The sequence below is a fragment of the Bubalus bubalis genome, chromosome 3 (genome assembly GCF_019923935.1).
Source record: "Bubalus bubalis isolate 160015118507 breed Murrah chromosome 3, NDDB_SH_1, whole genome shotgun sequence".
Taxonomy (NCBI): Eukaryota; Metazoa; Chordata; class Mammalia; order Artiodactyla; family Bovidae; genus Bubalus; species Bubalus bubalis.
Window position 1 is genome coordinate 11,607,139 of NC_059159.1, and position 20,681 is coordinate 11,627,819.

Below are 20,681 nucleotides of genomic sequence, written 5' to 3' on the forward strand. Positions count from 1 at the left end.
AGTCTGAGGGGGACCCCTCAGGGCCCCCTGGACTCACATACCTGGTGTCAAGGGCTGGGGGCTCCAGTGTATCCACTTTGCCCGCCCTGGTGAGAGCCTTATGGGGCTGGCTCAAACCTGTGTCGGGAGGGATTAATAAACGTCTTAATTGGATCTGCCTATTCTCGGTGGCTTTGGCTGTAGCAGGAGAGATGGCTCAGCATGTTTTCAAGCTTCCTTGGTGTCCAAGGGCCCCCTCTGGGGTGGGGACATCCACAGGGAACAGCAGTGCGTGGCTGGGTCTTCTCCTGAGGGCGAGCAGGGGACCCCAGGCCCTCTGACCTGGTTCCTGGGGGTCCTGCTGGAGAGGAGGGGAAGGGGGCCCTCAGCCGTGTTGATACTGGTGGTGATAAGGGAGGGGCTGACGGGGTCTGTGAAGACCGGGCCTGGGCCTAGTTCCTGCCAAGGGGGGACGTGTGGCCTGTCTGGGGTCTGCAGCCGGAGGCTCACTGAGGTGCGGCAGCATGCCCACGAAGGCTCTCCCGGCCTGGCCAGTCTGACTAGAGGGCCTGCGTGTCTGGAGGGTGCTGGGGGCCCCCAGTCCTGCGACCCCACCATGTCTCCCGCTGAATTGAGGTACCTCCCGCAGTGTGCGCTCAGTGTCTGCAGTCCCCCACCCCCACCCCTGCAGGTGAGAGTGAGGAGGAAGTGGTCCTTTATTGATCCTTTGTTGACCCGGTACAAGCGGGGTCTGCCTGGACCGAGGGGAGAGGACACCAGGTTGACCTGAAGTCCCTGCCTCCCTGTTGCCCAGGCTCAACCCATGTGCTCCACAGCCCTCCATCATCTAGTTCCTTGAAGCAATTCCCCCAGCTGGCCTGAGTGGCCACCCTGAGAACTCCCAGTGTGACCGTGGATGCCTGAGAGCTTGTGAATCGGCCAAGGATGCATCCAAATGTATATCTGGTTCCGGGAGGAGTTGGGTGGGGCCTGAGCTTCTGAGATCCAAGCCGACTACCAGAGTGGCCAGTGCCAGTCCAGGACCTGACCCAGTGCAGGTAGGGTGGAGGCCAGCCCGGACAGTTGGACCATGTGTGGTTGGCACCTCGTTCCACAACTCCCAGGTGCCAGGGTGTCCAGCTGTGAACACAGCACTGACCCCAAGGAGCCATCTGGTCTTGCTCTGCTTCAGAGCGGCAGTCAGGGAGGGTCACTGTCCGCTATCATCACCATGGTAACAGCCATCGATTTTTGTCCTGCTTACCCCTCTGGCCACCTGCCATTTTTTGCCATTTTGTAGGCAGGAGAAGAACACTGCTTCTCCCAGGGAGGAGCTGGAGGCTTTGAGGCCAGCAGGGAGGATGGGAGGTTGGTGGCTGATCCCAGAGGGGTACCCCGGTGCTGTCTGAGCTCCGCGTCCCATCCTGGTGGCTCCCACAGCCGGCGCGACATCCCCGCAGCCCCTTGGCTGTCTGTCTTCCTGGAACGAGAGCTCTATATTCGTGCCTTGTTCAGGCGTATGCTAATTAGCTCTCAGAGGCGCCTTTCCGCTCTGGAAGCCACCAGAATAATTGAGCATTATGGAAATTTGCTTTAGAAGGCTTCAGGAGGTGGTGGGTGCTCCCAGCCAAGTTTGAGCAGCTGACCCCTTGGCTCAGAGCCCCTTGGCCACCAGCAGGGGCCGCGAGCTCCGGCTCCTCCTGGAATGACAGATCCTCAAGAAACGAGTGTTTTGGCCCCTCAGTGGCTGCCAGTGGCCCAAAGGAACACCGTGATCACTCGGCAGTGATGGTGCATCCTGCTCGCCGGGTTGAAGTCCGGCTTTGGGAGGACGGGGCTGGAGGTCTGGTCCCCAGGGAGGGTCGGAGGCCTTCTCTGAGCCTCGAGCACCATCTGGGGCTGCTGAGGACTACTCCGGCATGGGGCTCTGCCTGGGAGGAGGTAGGGAACACCAGCAACCCTGCCCACCCCACCGGAGCACACACACAAGCTAAGCTCGTGGTTACAGTCACGGCCGTGCAGTCTCGGTCTCGCCTCTGGCTGGGGTGCTCGTGTCCTGGGGTGGCACAGCTTGACGTCTGCTGGGGCAGAGAGCGGGTTACAGGACTGGCCTTCCGGGCTGCGGTGGCCCAGGGAGCCCTTAGGGACCCACGCGGGCAGGGACTCTGCGCTGGACATTCCCGTCTTTCCCACGTGTTCTGATCCATCCTAGAAGCCTCATGTGCTGGGAGTGCCCGGTCTGGTCTGGGGTCACTGGACATTGCCCAGGTCCAGGCAGCTGGGGAGCCGGGTTCTCATCAGCGTCCGTCATATTTGTAATGCTACTGAAGATACCCACTTTCTTGTCACATCAGCTTCCCTGAACTCCAACACTGTGCCTTCCCAGGAGCCCCTCTACCCTGTGCTCTTGTCCACAGGGCTTTATGCAAGGCTCGTCTCACGACCAGGTCAGAGATGGGCACAGCCCTCTTTCAGAAGGACATGGGTATGGGGTAGGGTGGTGAGGAAGAGAGCATACAGTCGGGACCCCTGCCCCAGCCAGACATGGTCACCAGGGAAGAAGGGCATAGGCTGGAGAGAAAAGGGCACCACAGGTGGGTGGTACCCTCCTGCCTGCTGGGGCTGGGCTCCGCAGGAGGACGTCCTGTCTTGGTGCCCAGTTCCTGAACCACTGCACCTGCCATCCTCCCGCTTAAAGAAGGAGAGTGTGGTGGGACCTCTGATGTCTAGATGGATGGCACCCAGATGCTTGGCTAGCGAGGTCACTATTACTGATGGGGGCAGATACTTGCCCGGCCCTTTCTCTGGGGCAGGGACTATGCCGTGAGCTTTGCCAGTCCAGTCCCCTAATCAAGAGACCTGTGGTCTCACTGATTTAATCCTGGGATGGGGTACAAATGTGTACACATAAATGATGAGACAGGTCAGCCCAGGCCTGGAGCCGTTTTCCTGGGATGCCCGGACTGTTGGAACCTGTCGCCCCCGTGATGGACATCTCCCAGCTGGTGGACACACACCAGGGTGGAGGCTGGTCTGTGCTCTGGGGGGTGGTCCCGCTGTGTGGCAGTGGGTCCTTGGGGAGGCCCCTCCATAGGTGGTTATTGGACTCCCGCCCCACCCCCCAGCCAGGGCTCAGCCCACCTGTGTCTTCCAGAGATGGGAACTGCCCTCTGTGGCCTCCCCACCCCGGGGCCCAGCCGCCTTCTCCTCCTCACGTAAATCAGGTTTTAGAAGTTCACTGGGTTGCCCCCTGGACACGGACATTGGAGGCGTTGCTCTCCTGTGACGGTCACAGTGTTATGGAGAGGGGACTGGCCCTCCGTGCAGTGTGCCCAGCCTTGGGGTCTGGCAGCCAGGTCTTTACCCTCTTCATCCCATGCTGTCACTAACCTTTGCTGGGGGTCAGCTCAGGCCACTGGCCGTCTCCATGGGAGCCAGTGCGAAGCTGGTTTCCTCAGGCCTGTGTTGCTTTGGCAAAAAAAAAACATGTTCTTTTTTAAGCCTAAGTGGGTGAGAACTCAAATCCTTCCTGAAATCCTGTCTTCACTCCTTTGGGATAAGGAGCCTAGTGTTGTGGCCTGGGAGGGGCCCTCAAGTGGAGTCTGCCCCCTCGGCTCACAGAGGGGGAGTGGAGCTGCCAAGGTCTGCTAGATGCCGGCCTGTGAACCACCAGACCCTGGGGACAAGGGCCACCCTCCCACCATCCTGGCTTGTTCCCAGTCTTCCAGATCCACACTCCCCCTCAGCTTCTTGTCGTTTGCAGATTATAAGAACATGTTTTTTTTGTTTTTTTTTTTTTGAAAAAAGAAAAGCAGCTTGAGTCTTTAAAAATGTCAGCGTTGTCAGAGATGCAAGTGGAGAGGACTCTTCTGGATTTAAGAGGCTGAAGACTCTGACTCCCGGAGGAGAGATAAGAATTCTGGTGCCGCTGGAGGTTAATTCCTCGTAACCCGTGATTTAGCCTGTTTATGACTGACTTGTTCCAGATGCTCACGGAGCAGCATTAGATAAACAGAACTCTGATTTATTGAGAGAAAGACCTGAGGAGCTGGGTGTGTGGTCCCGGGTTGGGGAGTAGCTCTCAGGCGGGGCGCCATCGGGGCCCCTGCACATCGGGGCGCCAGGCCCCGTGATGCAGGCGCTGACGGAAGAGGGTCTGTGTCAGTGGCCGCCCTCCCTGGGTCAGGATGGCCGCGGGCCAGTGCACACGAGTCATGATCTCCAGCTGTAGAAGCTGACGTGCTGGCCACACCACGATGCTCACTACTGTCTTAGATGGTTCAGCCAAAAAATGTGTGTGTGGTACATAACGTGCGTGTGTTGGGTAGAGAGCTGGGGAGCCTGGTGGAGGGTGAGTGGGTACCTGCTTCACTATTTTTGCAGCTTTGGGGAGGTTTGGAGGGTGGGGCTGGGAGAAGTGTGTTCTGTCTTCTCAGTGCTGATGAGGACAGATCGATGGTCACATTGATCGCAGGGCCGTGGGTGGAACTTCTGGGTGTGGCTACAGAACTGGCCTCCATTCAAGTCCCCTAAGGGTCAGCATTCAGTGCCCTGAGGGACTGCCTGATGTCTTGTGGAGCTCGGGTGGGAGGCAGGGCTGCACCCGGGCTGACCTCAGGCTTAAGAATCAGTGAGATGAACCTCCCTGCCGAACTCCACCCCACCATCTCTGGGTCATCCAGGGCCACAGGCCTCCTTTGTTCTCCTGGCCCGCAGGCGGCTGTCCTTCCTGACCTGCCTGGCCCACTCGCCCTTCACTCCACCCCGTTCCTCACCGGCCCATGGTTTATCTTCCTCTCCTGAGAAGGAGCATGGCCACCACGGAGGCAGGGCCTCTGGTTAACTCTCTCACCTGCGGCGGCACCTGCACAGAGCATGTGCTCATGAAACAACCGTCAGAGGGGTAAGATGAAGGTGAGCAAGTGCCCCAGGCTGCGAGCAGGTCACCTTCGTCAGAGTAACAACTCCCACATCAAGACACCAGCCTGCAGTTTCTAGAGTCTGTGCCTTTTAAAAATCTGGTACATGTAACTTTCTCTAGTCTCCTGGACTCTTTTATCTTTTCCCAAAGATCCCAGTTTGGGGAAACACTTGAATGTTTCTGAGATCTGAGATATCAGTGGTGGGTCCTACATCCCTGAACACATGTAAAGTGAGTGAAGACATCTCACTCCTGACTCTTGCTGCTCCTCCCGTATCACAGCGGGGCCCTGCCCTTAGGGCGGCTAGACCTGGCCTGGAGCTCCAAGCGAGCGGCTCCAGCCCCTGGCCTCCTGTGGGCCTTGGTCCTGCTTACGCCACTCTGCTCAGGGTCTGCCCCGCTGCCGTCCTCCCAGGTGTGGGGCCTTCCCACACCAGGGCCCCCTTTTCCTCAGCCGTGCCCTCACCTTCTGGCACATCCCCACACTGCCTCTGTGCTGGCGGGGTCTCTAGGTTCTGCCTTCTCCTCCCTTCGGTGGGTGCCTTTGGGCCCCAGGCACTGGCCAACACTCACCCTGGCCGATGCCAGGCCCTTCCACCTTGTCCTTATACTGAGGTTCTTGCCAGGGGCTGTGCACCGTTCTTAAGAATTTGTTGGGAATTTTTTTATATCATTGGTAAAATAGAAGCAGAGTAACAGCCCTGGTGCTTCCCCTGGTTCACGATCCCTGGGTTTGGTAGAAGCCAGCTCCTACTAGGGGGCCAGTGGGGGCAAAGTCTCCCCTGGGGACAGCTCCCACCCTCCTGGCTGAGCTCTGAAGCAACAGGGATGCTGAGTCACCCCGACTTGCTGGAGAGGCAAGCTCCTCGTTGTGGAATCAATTCCTATTAGTATCTGCAGCCTCGTCTTCCCAGGAGATTTGGGCGAGCCTGGAGCAGGGAGCAGACCCTGCAGAGATGGCAGTGGGTGCCTGGGAGGGACGCTGGCTCTGGAGGAACCTCGGAGGGCCTGGCAGCACTGAGGCTCCAGCCCCTGACGTGGTCACGGTACTGGCCAGAGGCCCCCTGTTTACTCAGCTCCCCAACACCCACCCAGGATCTGCTGGCTGGTGGACTTCCTTTCTCTAAGAAGATGGGAAAAACCTAAAAAATCGTGTTGTGAAGATTGTTTACAAACAGGATTTAGAGTTGTTATAAAACCGCTTCCTAAGGAGAGAGCTGGTCACCACAGCACCAGTGTTTGTAACAGCCTGAAAGTGGAAACACCCAAATGTCCACCGGCGGACATCAGCAGAGGACTAGGTAAAGTGTGGCCCCTTCCCTGGAATGTCATCCGACTAGGGAGGGAATGAAGCCCTGACACACTGCCGCCGGTGAGCCTCAAAAACCAAAAACACGCTCGGCGAGGGAGCTAGACACAAAGGTCTGCATCATGGGATCCCGTTGATATGAGACACCCTGAGCAGGGAGATCCGAATAGACACTAGATGAGTAGTTGCCCAAGGCTGGAGGGAAAGGGGAGTGACCGCTGATGGGGACAGGTTTCTGGAGTGACGAAACCTTCTGGAATTAGGAGCGGCGGTTGCTCGACCTTGTGACTGTCCTTGAGGACAGAGTGGCCTGTTGGGGGCCCCAGAGACCGGGGCTCTCCAGCCCTCCCTGTCCAGCCACCCCGGCTCCAGGGTTGTGTCCCTTTTGGGGGCCATGTCCCTACTAAGAGGTTAGACCAGTTCTTTGTGCGTCTGTCACCCAGGACAAGGCCACCACCCTGGGGGACAAGGGCCCTGCCTGGCTCCCAGGGCCACCACCCTGCCTCTTTTCAGGGGCCCACACACCATCTGCAGGATGCTTGGGCTCCCCAGCCCCAGGTGTCCAGAGCAAAGTGGGTGGCAACTGTCCTGACGTTGTCCTGGCCTAGTTGCACCACCAGCCGGACTATGATGGAGGGAAAGGTGGTGACCGGCACATCGGCACATCGCCTGTGTCTGTGAGGAAGCACTGCCCCAGCCCCCGCCTTCCCCTGGGGGCAGGGAGCTGCCGTGTGTACCGGTTTCCATGCTTAACCAAAGCCGGGAGGCGGGTGTTTGATGAGGTTACCGGGAGTACCAGGAATTTTTAAACTGAGAGCTGAAGGGCGTGCAGCCGGAGGTGACTCACCGCTGACCTGGCGGCCTCCTCGCAGGGTAAACACCGGGTGGCAGGGCCGAGGAGGGCGTCGCCCAGTTCTCAGGTGCCTGTGTGTGTTTCTGACATGGTTCTGTCCCGGGTGAAGCCCCATGGCACCTGTGTGTGCCCCTCTCCTGTCTCTGCTCCCGAAGGGCCACTCTTGAACCCTCCTCAGTGCCAGGGTGGTCTGCCCACCGCCCCCTCTGCAGCACCCGGGGGCCTGGCCACCTGCCCACTGCCCCCTGTGTTCACACGTCTTGGGACCCTGGCAGGCCCACCAGCTGGTGGCACTTGAGCTGGTTACCCTGCTCGCCCACTGTTTGCTCTGGTGAGGCCAGGTCTGAGCTGCTACTTTAAACCTGGTTTTTTGAGTTTAGGACCCACATGCACTGTAGACCCAGACCTGGATTCCCAAACAGGCCTGGTTCAAAGCCCACGGCCCCCTCCTCCCTGGGCGGGGTGGGCCTGCGAAGGTGTGCCCTCTCGTGCTGTCCTTTGAGCTCGGAGAAGCGGGGAGGCACACGGAACCCAGGGACGGGATGAGGCTCTGGCTGGCCCCCTGGCACCAAGGACCTTCACAAGCCCACCTCCCAGGACCCGGAAGGAACTTGGGTAAAAAAGGACCAGTGAGTGTTCATGCCGACGCCTGAGGCTCCCAGCTGTCCTGGGGAGCCAAGTTCGGGGCACAGCCTCATCTCGGGGCACAGCCTCATCTCGGGGCGGGGTGACCATCTCCTTCCTGCAGCTGGCCCAGTGCCCCCATGGTGCTTCGGGTCCACTGCCCAGTGGCTCACACATGCTCACACCACCACTTTGCAGACGTGTTCATGGGACTTACTGCAGTGGCTTGTAAAACACACTGTATAAGTTCCCCGTGTGGACCGGCTTGTGTAACCACTGGCTTTTAGCTCAGAGCCATGTGCCTGTTCCCTGCATGCACCCCCGGGGATTGGTGGGGTCTCTGGCCAGCAGAGGCGATGGGGTGCATCCCAATACATTGATGGAGCCTGGGGTACAGGGGCCAGAATCCTCGAGAATCTCCGCATACTCTTCTTGGCAACAAAAATTCCTTTTTTAAAGGATTAGCTGTTGTTGTTTTTGCCATTTTTCAAATGGTCTTGAATTAGTTGTGTACGGCCTTTTAAGGAAATACGTGTTTTCAGTTTGATCTGGATGTTAACTTATGATTCTGGGGCCTCAAGTATGGCCAACAACGCCACTTGCTCTGTTATTTATGGACTTCATGTCACTTGAGAGAGCCCTTGGGGCCTGAGGGTGACCTGTGGGTCCAGACTTAGGTGCACACCATTCTTGACACAGGACAGTGTCCCCACAGAGCAGATCAGATCTGGGGGATCGTCACCCCGCTCGGGAGCTGCAGGTCTGTGCCAGGTGGGTCAGGGTGGCAGCAGCCTGGCCTTGTCCCCTGGACTGCCTGCTTCTGTTTGTCTCTGTGGTTCCTTTTCAGCCAGGGACGGGGACCAGGAACCTTCTGTCCCCTGTTGTCCTTGGCCAGGCCCCTGGGATCGGGGTGGAGAAGTGGATCAGGGCTAGGAGAGGGTGAGTAAGACTTGAGCAGTATCCTGCTGGGGCAGGTCGACCTCAGCTCAGCCCTGGGTGCGTGGTTGACCATCAACCATGCTGACCATGGGCGGCCACGGTGGAGGTGGGGCCTCCTCGTCCCCAGGCGCCACCCCTCCCTGTTTCCCTGCGCCAGACAGCACCGTCAGGCACGAGGTCAGGCTGCTCTTTGGACCCTGAGGGAAGTGACTTCCAGGGACTCTTGGTCCCAAATGGGTGTCCCCCGTACCCTGGTCCCAGAGCTGGCATCCTGGTGGCTCAGTAACGTTTATCATCTTGGGTTGGGGGTCATGTCCCGGGAGCTCCAGAGTGTGCCCCTGTTGTGGCATCTCCCCGCCCCGTCCTCTCATCGCCCACTTGTGGGTGAGTGTGGTCCTGGAGGCAGACCCTGTGTGGCCCAGCCCTGGTCCCTCTGGTCACTTAGCTTCCTGGAGCCGCGTGTCTATGGGAACATAGCCCTGGGGTGCTGCTGGGAGAGAGAAGGGAGCCGGAGGCTCACGCACACAGCCACAAGTGTGCCCATTCCACACCCACGTGCAACATGGCCACACACACTCACACCCACTCTCTCTGCATTCATGCAGGCACTCACTCCCACACACACCCTGTGTACCCACATGCACACGCCTTTCCCCACTCACACCCACACAGACACTGCGTTCACACCCACGTGCTCGCTCACGCTCACGCGCTGTGGTGTGGGCCCTGCCCGCGAGCACCCTTTGCGGCCTCAGGCTGGGTCTGGGCGTCTTCTCTCTCCACAGCAGCCGTGCACGGCCTGCTGCCTTTGGTGCCAGCCTGGGGTCTGTTTCCTCACGTATCGCCTGGGAGGGGGTCTCCTCTCCACTGGCACAGGCGGCAGGCTGGATGTTCAGCCCGGGGCCTGGTGAACCCCAGCCACATGTGATCCGACCCCATGACCGAGGGGACCTGCCAACATGCTTGTGTCTTCTCTTTTGGCTGCACCTCACGGCTTGCAGGATCTTAGTTCCCAGACCAGGGATTGAACCTGTGCCCTCAACAGTAAAATCGCCAAGTCCTAACCACTAGACCACCAGGAAAATCACCCCCCAACCATGTCTCCTGATGGGGACGTGCGGTTGGCTTTGCAGGGCCTGTTCGCTAGCACACGACGGCTCCTCCCAGCCGCCAGATGACCTTCAGAGGCGCTCTCATCTTTTCCTCCTCCCTCAATAGACATCCATATGTCCAAGGGGAAGCCAGTCTTTTGGGAACTCAGTCCAGCAGCACACTGAGAGTGAGAACTCAGAATTCAGACAGGAGGCAGGGCTCCAGAGCCTGCAGGGTGGAAGTGGGCACCGCAGCCATCTAACAGCCCAGTGACCTTGGGCAGCTTGCCCCAAGGATTGGTGGAGATCTGACCACATGTGGTCAGTGGTCACCATGCCCTGTGGTCATCAGGGCTGAGAGCAGCTGGTGGAATGGCCTGATGACCAGGAGGAGCTGGCCTCCCCCAAACCCCACTGTGTTTCTGGGAGGGATCACCTGCATGCCATCCATGTGACCTTGGAGAGCAGACAGCGTTGTCCCTTTAGGGCAGGAGGCACAGGAACTGTTCTGCTTTCTAGCAAGCCTCATGGAGACCAGGGGTGCTCCTCATGGCTGCCCCCCACCAAAGAATTCTCTGGATCATGTGAGCCCTGAGTGGCCTGGCCACGAGGGGAGGGACATCCTGGTGTAGGCAGCACCTCTGGGACAGTTAGTCAGCAGATCTCGAGGGCAGGGACAGACCTTCCTCCATGTGGCCACAGTGCGTGGTCAGCGCCTGTTTAGCAATACTTGCCAGTGAAATGAATGCAGCCCACACTGCCCGTTCCAGACCCACTCTCTCCAGGGGAAGAAGTGAGCCATTTGTCCAGGGAGGTCCTTTGTGCTGACTTGGTGGGTGTGGGCGGTGGCCCTGAGGGTCATTGGAGGCAGTTGTTGTGTGTGCCCCAGCTCGGAGCTTCTATACCATGGCGTTGACTTGGGGTGCTGGATGTTGGGGCTCTGCTGACCATAGCGTGTCTTGGGCCATGGGGTCCTTCCCTCCACAGTCGCCCCACCTTCCACACTATGTCCCAGGACACACGGGCTGCTCGTCGAGGCTGCCGCCTCTGCCTGGGCCCGAGGTGGTTGGGGCAGTGGTAGTTGGCACCTGCGAGTGAGAGGAGATGCCGGTGCTCGTGGGATCGCAGGCAGGGTTGAAACCTGCAAAAGTAGAGCCTTTCATCTGACCTCTACCGTGAACCTCGGCTCCGATGCAAACACCCACAAGCCCCCAGAGACACCAAGCAACTGTGCGTCCTTGTTTTAGAATTTCCCATCTCTCTGGGTGGCATCACCTGGAGAGGCACCCCTCCGCCTGCCCCCAGCGCAACCCTGCCCGCCTGCCGGTCCCTAGACCACGGCAACCCCAGTGCCCGGCCCGCCGGTGCGTGCTCCCCGGCCGTGGAGGGGTGATGGGGCAGTGATTCTGAGGCTCTCACTTCCCTTCTGCTTTTCTCTCCTGCCATCTGCCTTCCAGGGGACGTTCTCTTCCAGATGGCAGAAGTCCACAGGCAGATTCAGAATCAGCTGGAAGAAATGGTGAGTCGTAGCCTCCCAGGGAGGCCTGGGGAGGGAGGGGCAGCTGCAGGTGGGCTGGCGCTGTTGGAGGAAAGTGGAGGAGGTGAGCATGTGCCTCGCCGTGCGTCCCCTAGGGAGGCGTGTGCTGCCCTGGGTCACACTCGGGTCTGGGGCATACCCAGGGCCCAAGACAGAAATCACATATGAACGAGGTGACCATCGTGGGGCCTAGGGGTATACAGAAGGACCTGGGAGAGCAGGGCACAGGCCAGATGGGGTCTTACACTCAGCTGGCCACGAAGGCCAGGCTCCAGTTCAGCAGTCTCTCCCAGGGCCGCCTGTTTCCGCGGGGCCACCAGGGTCATTGGCTCACGGGTCAGACAGGCTCCTCTCTCCCATGGGGGTACCCAGTGTCCTGGGCACCCTTGTCATGGTGACCGGCCCCCTCTCCTAGGCGGCTCCCTCCCTCGGGGTATACATCAGAGCTGATCTCTGTTTTCTCTCCGTACCAGCTGAAGTCTTTTCACAACGAGCTGCTCACGCAGCTGGAGCAGAAGGTGGAGCTGGACTCCAGGTACCTGAGTGTAAGTAGCCCACCCGTTCCTGCTGGTCTGCCTGCCCTGCTCGGGCTCTGTGTGAACACTTCTCTCAGTCCAAGGGGTTTCCAGCTTCCTGTGAGCTCTGCGTCCTGTAGTTTCCCGCAGCTTCTCTGACATTTCGTGTCCCTTTGAGACCAAACGTGACCCCGTGGTGGACTCCTGCATCAGATGCCCCACGCGCCCTGGTCCTCTGCCCCTCCTCTCAGCTGCTTTAGTAAAGACGATGCTGTGCAGTGGCCGTCGTGCGGAACCTGCACGAGCTCCTCTGACCTGCTGTCATGAGTTTCCTTGTCCTGTCCCCTCCCCCAGGTCGACCAGAAGGGCGAGGGGCCTGGACTCCCGGTGCTCATTACACAAATTCACACCCTTCCCGCCCCGGGGTGGAAGAGGGAGGCCCAGCTGGCGGTCCCAGCCCTGATCTTTATCTCCAGGATGCGCAGAGCTGAGGCCTCAGGTTTGCAGCTGCGCAAGTCCTGCCATCCACGAGCTTGGGCCTCCGTGGCCCTGTGGAGAGCGGGAGGGGCACGCTGGCTCACTGCCCACATTTTCTTGGCATTCGTTTCTCAGGCTGCCCTGAAGAAATATCAGACGGAGCAGAGGAGCAAAGGTGACGCGCTGGACAAGTGCCAAGCTGAGCTGAAGAAACTCCGCAAAAAGAGCCAAGGGAGCAAAAACCCCCAGAAATACTCAGACAAGGAGCTGCAGGTAGGACTCGGCTGCGCGTGCCGGGCGCTCTGCCTACAGGGACACGCCGGAGGGCTCGGGCCCCTGTTATGGTGTCAGGACTCTCAGTCCTTTCAGAGAGCAATGAAGGGCAGGCCCTCCTGATGGATCAGACCCAGGCTCCACTCTCCTGGGGGATTTCCGGTGGAGGAAATGGGTGCCCCACGTCCCAGAGCTGGCAGCCCTGTCCTGCAGCCTCGGTGGGTGCCATGGCTCTCCCCCAAAGGAGCAGAACCCACCTGCCTCAGGGAACCTTCCTGCCTCAGAGAGAGACCTCAGGCCTCTACTCCGATTGACTCACAAATGCCCACGCCCAGCGTGGGCTCAGAGCCTCCATCAGGCAGACACTGGCCCATTCAGCATCTCGGGGGCCCTGCAGTGTGAGGCAGATGGCGCTACAGGACACAGGAGGGGCAGCCCTGGTTGCAGGCATTGTGTGCTGGGGTGGGGGCAAGGAATTAGGACAGCGTGGCCTGTGACAGGCATAGCCCCGATACACCTGACTCACCAGAACCCCGCCGCCAGTTGACATAGATCGGGCCCAGACGCTGCTCTCCAAGGTCGTGCGTCCGAGGAGGAAAAACAGGACAGCCACCCCCACCCCTCAAGCCGGTCAGCAGTGGAAGCGCTTCCTGGGCACAAGCATGGGGTGACCACTGGGGTGGACTCCTCCGCTCCTAAAGCCCTGCTCTTCCTGCCGGCCATCAGGGCAGCAAGTCTGGGGGCACCACATACACCATCGGGGCCTCCCTGCATGGCATGCCCCCTGGTGCCGACACCACTGCCCTCAAGCACCTCTGGAGCCCTCCAGGGCCACGAGGCTGCTCCTGGCCACTTGAGTAAGGCGTGGACAAGCAGGCCCCCTGCTCCCCCGGAGCGGCCCGGCCTCTGCGCCTTCTGCGCCTGGGGCTCCTGGTGGAGAGGATGGGCAGGGGGCAACAGCTAAGTACTGCAACCCACCATGCGGGAAGCAGCCATGCCTGCAGGGGAGTGGGCTTCTGCAGCCCCTTCCTCACGAGTTTCTCACGGAGTTGCAGTAATAACCCAGCTCCAGCCTTTCTGTAGCATCTTTCACTTTCCCAAGCCCACCCCCACCCCTCTTCTCCACCTGCCCCTTAGCCTCCTGAGGGTGCTATTGCAGTGTTAATAGCCTTGGTTAGTCCACTCAGGGGCGGGGTAGGGCTGTGTTCTGCCCTGTCCCTCCCGGTGTCCAGCACAGGCTGCTCACGTGGTGACAGGCAGTACGTGACCTTGTTCCAGTTATCTTCTAAGGGCGGGAATCAGAGCAGCAGTCCGAGGAGTGTTTCTTGTTCCCTGGTGACGCTGAACCTGAGAGGACAGGCTGGGGGTCATCAGAGTCCCTCACCCCATGTCTGTGCGGCAGGGGGCAGGCGCTTGGTGTGCTCTGAGCCAGTGGAAGGCACACCAGCCGCCTGTCTCGTGGACAGTTCTGGTCTGCCTGGTGGCCTGTGGGGATGCCCAACCCACTCGGGCATCTGAGGGCCCCTCAGCACCTGGGGCTGTTCTTTCTGATTCTTAGAACCTTTGCGGACCTGGCCCAGGAGCCAGGCTCTGATGTCTGCTTTGAGGGGCTGGGAGGGCCCTGGGACTTTCTGGTGTGACAGCCCTCCCCTTCCCACCGTTTCCCCGGGAGGAGTGCCTGGCTAGCAGGGCAGGCGTGCTGAGTTGGCCCAGCCCTTCGCCTTGGCCAAGGTCCTGCGAGTCACAGGAAGCAGCTTGTTAAAGACTCTTTTACTGAGGGAGAGCAGGACTCTGCTCTCCCCGTCTCTGTTTCTTAGAACGCCCCTCCACCCCCAGTGCTCCCACACAGGCCACCCAGTAGCAGATCAGCCGTGGGGGCAGCTCCGTCCATCCAGACTGTAGTTCACGGCCCTGCCCTGGAGAGCCCGGCCTCACCTGGACCGCAGTGACCCGGCCGCTAGACGTGCCTGCTGCAAGCGGGTGTATTTGTGCACTGTTACCAAGTGGGGGTGGATTCCGGGCTGTGGACCCCTGGGGGGGGGAAGAACCCCAGGCACTGGCGACCCCCTGCTCCCTCGGAGCCTCTGTGAGTCCCCAGAGTCTCTGGCACCCTGGGGACCTTCACCAGGGTCTGGGCCATGTGTGGCCCAGTGGGCCGTATGTGCAGGTAGGGGTGATCCCGAGCCCCATGGCTGGCACAGGGCACCGACCTGGGCATCCCTGAGCCACAGCCTGGGCAGACCTGAGCTGTGACACCCCTTGGCAGAGGAGATGGGACACCCAGACTGATGGAGCCCTGTGGCTCTGGTGTCCAGCTGTGGGTGTGTGCCCAGGGCTCCCACAGGCAGGTGGCTCAGTGCTCCTGAGACAGGTGGGCTTGCCCGGGGCAATCCCTGGGGTCACCTGTGAGCCTTCTGGAGCCCCTGGCCCACGTGTTCCGCTTCTGACTAGAGCTCAGTGTGGACAGGACACTCACCAGGGAGGGTAGAGAGGCTTCTGGGCACCTGCCAGGCACAGGTCGGCCCTTGGAGCAGCCACACGCCTCCCCTAGGCGCCTCTGCTGCCGAGCGGCCCGTCTGCACTGAGCACTGAGGTGGGGCTGTGCCCGCGGGCCATGCTCCACGGGTGGTGCCGGGGGAGACTGACCGCCAGTCAGCCTGTGATGGGTTCCCCGTGATGGGGACTGGGTCAGAGCCGGCCATCTTCAGGAACTGCTGGTAATTGAGACTGTGTTTTGGGATTTCCATGAAGAGAACTGATTTTAGGTCAGGAATTAGGCACTTAGAGGCATTTGGGGCGCAAATTAGGACGCGGGCTTCTTTCTAGAAGTAGGGAGCGCCCCAAGCGCTGACCACACGGCGAGGTCACGCTCCACACCTCTGTCACTGCCGGCTCACAGGCGCTGAAGTGCCACGGGGGCGGTCGTGGAGGACGCACTGCGTGTCTGACAGTGTGTGGTCACAGGCCTCATCTGGCGCCATCTCTGGCCCGGGGTCCTCCTCCCCAGGCATGGGTGCATGGCTGTATTGTAGCCTGAGTGTCAGGTTCTCCAAGCTTCGAGGTGATTCTGATGGGCAGCTGGCCCCCGGCTGGTCGGTGGTCTCCGGGGCTTCTGACAGAAGGGTCTGGGCTGGGGTGTGGCTGTGCCATGAGCCGTCCCCGGTGAAGCCCTTTGGGAAGGTGGAGCTGGCCAGGCTCTGGGTGCGCGTCCCCCTCACAGATTCTGCAGGACCTGGCCAAGGATTTCTTCCGTTTCTGTTTCCCTCAGCCCCACCCGCAGCCCAGCTCTGATTAGGTAGGAGTCCTCGGCCTCTGAGGGGCACCGTGACTGTTAGAAAACCCAGCAGTCAACGTGCCTTTGGGATTCACATTGGTGTGTGACGTGTGACCAGCAGGGGTCATGGGGACACAGCGCGTCCTTCCCGCCCTTGTGCAGGCTCTGAGGGAGGGGCCGCTGAGACCGCAGTGGAGAGGTGAGAGCCAGGAAGAGAAGGCTGGAGGCAGATGGGTGGGCATAGGTGTGGGGCAGGGTCACCCCCAGTGTGGGCCAAACCGGCTTCCTGAGTGCAGTGGGCCAGGGCCCTTGACCATCCCTGCCAGCCCAGCACCATGTCCTTAGCAGCCTGGTCCTTGGAGCTGCTGACCCTGGCAGGCTCCTGCTGTCAGGAGGGCAGATGGCCCAGCCACCCCAGCCCACCCACCCACTGGGGTTGGGGTTGCCGGTGGACCCAGAACTGCTGAGAGCCCCCCTTGCGTCCTTAGCCATCCTCCGCTCTCCCTCTCTGAGATGCCGAGAGCAGGGCCTCGGGTGTTCTGGCTTGTGGGGTGTGGGCTGTTGCCAGGGCCTGTGTTGACTGAAGCAGGCAGTTCCGGCAGTCGGCTCCCCCTCCCTGGGCTCAGACTGCGGTCTGAGAAAGGGGAGAGATTCGTTCTATTTAAAGGGATGTGTAATTAACAAAGCAAAAACAAAATAACCATAATTTAGATCTTCAAAAAAGATAATGGCAGAGGCTGGTTCCGATAACACATGAGGTTTGACGGCAGTGGTTTAAGCCCCTTATGTGTCTGCTGTTCTCGTTATAAAGAGCTTTTCAGTGCGAAAGACATCTATGGACAAGACATCCCAGCGGTGGGATGTTGTCTTTCCTTGGAGATAAGCAGAGGTCCTCTGGATAAAGCAACTGAAAAGCCCGAGTATCCTCTTAGGGCTTCTGTGTCCCGAGATGGCATCATCTGCTCAGTCCTCCGGGGGACTCTGCCCCCCGCCCCGTACCTACCCCCAGTTCCCCAGATTAAGCCCCCCCAGTGGGCTGCCTAGCTAGATAACACTGTGAGAAATCTGGAGCGACTTATGCTTTCAGAGCTGGGAGGACTTGTGGGGGCAGCACCAGGCACATGGCACCTGTCTTCTTGCACTGAGAGGTGGGCACATAATAAATGTGATACAGGAAAAGCGTTTTACTGGGCAGAACACGTCTAGAGTGTTATTTAGACATGTAATCATTGCACCAGATGCTAGTGAGGTGTGTTGTGTTTGTCTCTTTCCTGCTGAGTCTTTGAAATTGGGTGTGAATTCCGTACCTGCGAAACCTCTGGGGTCACGTGAGGAGGGGCTGCCTAGTTGGGTGGTGACGTTCTGTCTCAGCCCCTGAGGAACCTGAGACCCGAAGGGTCCAGAGACTTGGCCACTCAGCAAGTGGGCACGGGAGCCCAGGCTCTGCCCTCCTCCAGGTCCCAGGGCAGCAAAGCAGACCCAGGTGGCATGGATCCCAGAAGCCACTGGGCTCCCCAGCAGCCACCGAAGGACTTGGCTCAGGGTGCTCGCAGATTACTAAGACCCGTCCCCTTGGGCCTCAAGGCCTTTGTCAGCGTGTCCAACCCACTGGTGTGGACGGAAGTGGCCTCACATTCTCTCCTGGGGTCTGGACTCGGGGATGCTGTTGGCATGCCCCTCCCAGCATATTCTTCCTGGACTCCAGTGGGTAAGTGCACCCAGCAGGGCAGGGGCAGTGGGATCTGTTTGGTCACGGAACCCTTTGCCGATCTAGTGATGGTTGTGGGCCCCTTCTCGGGAAAATGGGCAGCCTGGGCCCCCGGGTCTGTGTCGCCTGCGAGTGGCACTGCGCTCTCTGCCTGAGAATGTGCCCCCAGCACGTGCCCCATACTGCTGACTGCTGGCTTTTCCACCTGCTGGCCTACGGGAAGGAGGGCGCACTTGCCCTCTGCTCAGCCCTGGTCCCCAGCCCTGCTTGGAGCTCTTGTGCTTAAGAGAGATTCTTAACAATCCGCTGAACCGAAGGCTGGCCATCCTGTTCTTGGCCTGGGCACAGGGTCCAAGGGTCCAGGGAAGCCACCGGCTGACCCCAGAACGTACCCAGTGACTGGATGCAGCTGGGGGCATCCCATTCCGGCTGTTCCTTTCTGTCCATCACAGCTGCCGGGGTTCCCTCCTTGTCTCCTTGGAGTGATGGTCATGGGCAGTGACAGCTGAGGGCCAAAGGTCCCCCTGTCATTCCCCAGCTGCAGCGGTTAGGGACCGCATGGGGGTTCTGAGAAATTTGGAGAAATGTGGGAAAGCTGGGTTGGCCTATTGGGTGAGGGAGACCAGAGCCCCGGGTGTTTGCTAGAGCGCCCCTCCCCCGCTCTGAGTCACCAGGCCGCTCACAGAGGAGACGTGTGTCCCGATCACTTTTGTCTTCTCGGATTACAGGGCTGTTCAGCCCAGGGTGACTAAGTGGGAGCGTTCCGTGGGTCTTAAATGCTTTCAGCTGGGTGTTTCTATAGTGCCGTCGCCATAGCACCCGCTAAGCCAGGAGCAGGGGTAGGGGGTGGGGAGGCAGGACGCTGGGAGCCTGGCCACTGTGCCCGCCTGTGGCGGGGACAGGCTCAGGCTATTTTCTGTGGCCTGTTTGAAACCCCTCAGAGCTGTCAGGTGAGGCACGTTCTGTCCTCTGCCCGTCCCGGAGAGTGTGGGCACTCCTGCGTGTTTGGGAATGTCCCCTGCCCACAGCGGCCAGTGTGGCCTGGGGTGTCCTCCTCTCCCGCCACTTTGGATACGAAGCTCCTCACTTGGCCTAGATTTCTAGGGTCTGCCCTTCAAAGTGGTGGCCTCTCTCCGCAAGGAGGCAGCTTTGGGGAAGGTCAGGAGGGCTGGCAGTTATTCCTTGACAGAAGTGGCAGCCTGGGTCCTGGCCAGATGCTGGGTGAGGAGGAAGGGTCAGCTCTCCTGGGCCGGGCACCCCAGCCAGGGCGACGTCTCTCCTGCCCCATCCCGGGCAGGTGTGGTCCTGGAAAGACACTGCGTGGCTCCGGGAGCCCCCGGGTCCCTGCCTGAGACCTGAGCTGCTTCTGGCCGATCTTGGGGCTCGTTTGAGTAAATGGAAATCTTAAAAATAAACTGTCGCTTCCTCCCCCGGCACGGGAGGCTGCCAGGCAGCTAATGAGGCCAGCACCCCGCGCCAGCTCGCCCGGAGCCAGTTTCTCTCCCCTCCAGGGAGTGGGAACATTGAGGTGAAAGACGTTACTGCAGCCTGAAAACCCAGAAACCGGCTGCAGGACGGACGGGACGCCAGGCGGTGAGAGGAGGAGACGTCCTCAGCAGCGGGCTCGGGGCGGGTGGACCCGGGGGGCCCGCGTCCCGGTTTACACCGCTGTCCTGGGGTGACCGCTCACGGAGGTGCCTTCCTCCGCCCCCAAAGTCTCTGCTTAGGTGACCGTGGGTGCCTCCTTTGGGCCTGCCTTCTCGAGGCTCTGTGCTGACTTCTCAGGGCCTCAGCCTCTCTTACCCAGTCACCCCACGCCCACCCTGCCTCCCAGGCCTGCCTGGCACTGGAGTGGCACCCCGGAGGGTGGGAGGTAGTGACCCCAGGGACCGGCTGGCTTCGGCTTTTACTAGAGTTAAACCCCAAAGTTCTCCTCCTGGAGCTTTGCAGAGACTCTAGAAGCCCCTTAGGGGGCTCTCAGGGTCGCAGCTGAGCCCAGGTGCAGCCATGTACTCGAGAGCAGGCCAAGGGAGGCATCTTGATTCAGGGCTGGTTGAAGCCTGCAAGGCCACACCGATGTTTGACTGTCCCCCGGAGCGGGTAGGACAGCCACGGAGGAGAGTGGGCGGAGGCCCTGGGGGGTTTCAGTCTAATGCCGGGTGCTATTTAGGTGATGGGACGCGGGCAGCAGGGGCCTGCATCAGTGTCCCCGTCTCTGAGCGAGCCCTGCCCCTTCCAGGCCCTTGTGTCCAGCGGGTGTTCCCACCCTCAGGCCTCTTGTCCACATGGGGGCTTTGGGGTGTGAGCCAGCCCCTTGGTGGGCAGCATCTGAGGGGTCCTTTCACACAGCACAGCCTTGCCTGCTGTGGCACCCCACATCTACAGACTCCCCCGCTTCCTAGAGGAGCCACTGTGCAGGCTGGAGGGGCAGAGGCTGAAGGTCTGGGTGTGCACGTGTTTCATAACGTGGGGCTCGGGAGTGGGGAGACAGGGTGGTGGAGGCAGCCAGCAGGGCTGCCCTGAGGGCCTCTCCCCTCCTGCTCGGACTTTGTCAGGCACACCTCGTGGCCTGGCCGGCCGTGCGGCTGCTCAGGAGGGCCAGGGCGGATTCCTCCAGGGTCAGGGAGTGGGCTGGCCATGTGGAGGCCCATTTAAGCTCTCAGGGTGAGGAGAGTGGGGTTCAGTGTTGAAGGGAGGGTGGTCTGCACATGCAGGGGGGAGCAGGGTCCCTGTCCTGGTGAGAGTGCTGGGCAGGCAGGCTCACACTGGCAGAGCCTTGAGCTGGGGACAGCGCTGGGGACGGCCCACACCCAGCAGGCGTTTGCCCTCCAGCTGCGCGCCGCTGCGAGGGGGGACCAGGGAGGGGCCAGGAACAGCCTGCACTGCGCCCACCCTTGCTGAGTCAGAGCTGTGGGGGAGGCGGTGAGTCAGGCGGGGGAGGCCGCCCCCTCGTGGCCCGGGTCTGCCCCTGCCAGAGGATGGGGCTTGATTCTGTGAAGGCTGGTCCCCGTGGCCGGCCGGCGCGGTGGAGGGGGATCCCAGTTCAGGACAGAGGAGTCTGTGCCACTTGTGGAGCGTGGAGTGGGCTTGGGGGAGGGAGGGCAGACAGGGAGGGGGCTGGAAGGCTCTCCTGCGTCCCAGAGGCAGGGCCACACATAGACGCGGGGGCCTGCAGGCCTCC

The 20,681-nt window shown here is 60.5% G+C and overlaps 1 protein-coding gene across 5 annotated transcripts in view; it reads left to right on the plus strand.

Annotated features, from left to right (window-relative positions):
- BAIAP2 (BAR/IMD domain containing adaptor protein 2) overlaps positions 1 to 20,681 on the plus strand; it is a 63,900-nt gene that overhangs the window by 26,617 nt on the left and 16,602 nt on the right. For all 5 annotated transcript variants that reach the window (XM_044938680.1, XM_006064176.3, XM_006064173.3 and 2 more), the window contains exons 4-6: positions 11,174 to 11,235; positions 11,727 to 11,798; positions 12,381 to 12,518. In XM_044938680.1, the coding sequence (XP_044794615.1) occupies positions 11,174 to 11,235; positions 11,727 to 11,798; positions 12,381 to 12,518 (272 nt within the window). The remainder of the gene's footprint in view (positions 1 to 11,173; positions 11,236 to 11,726; positions 11,799 to 12,380; positions 12,519 to 20,681) is intronic.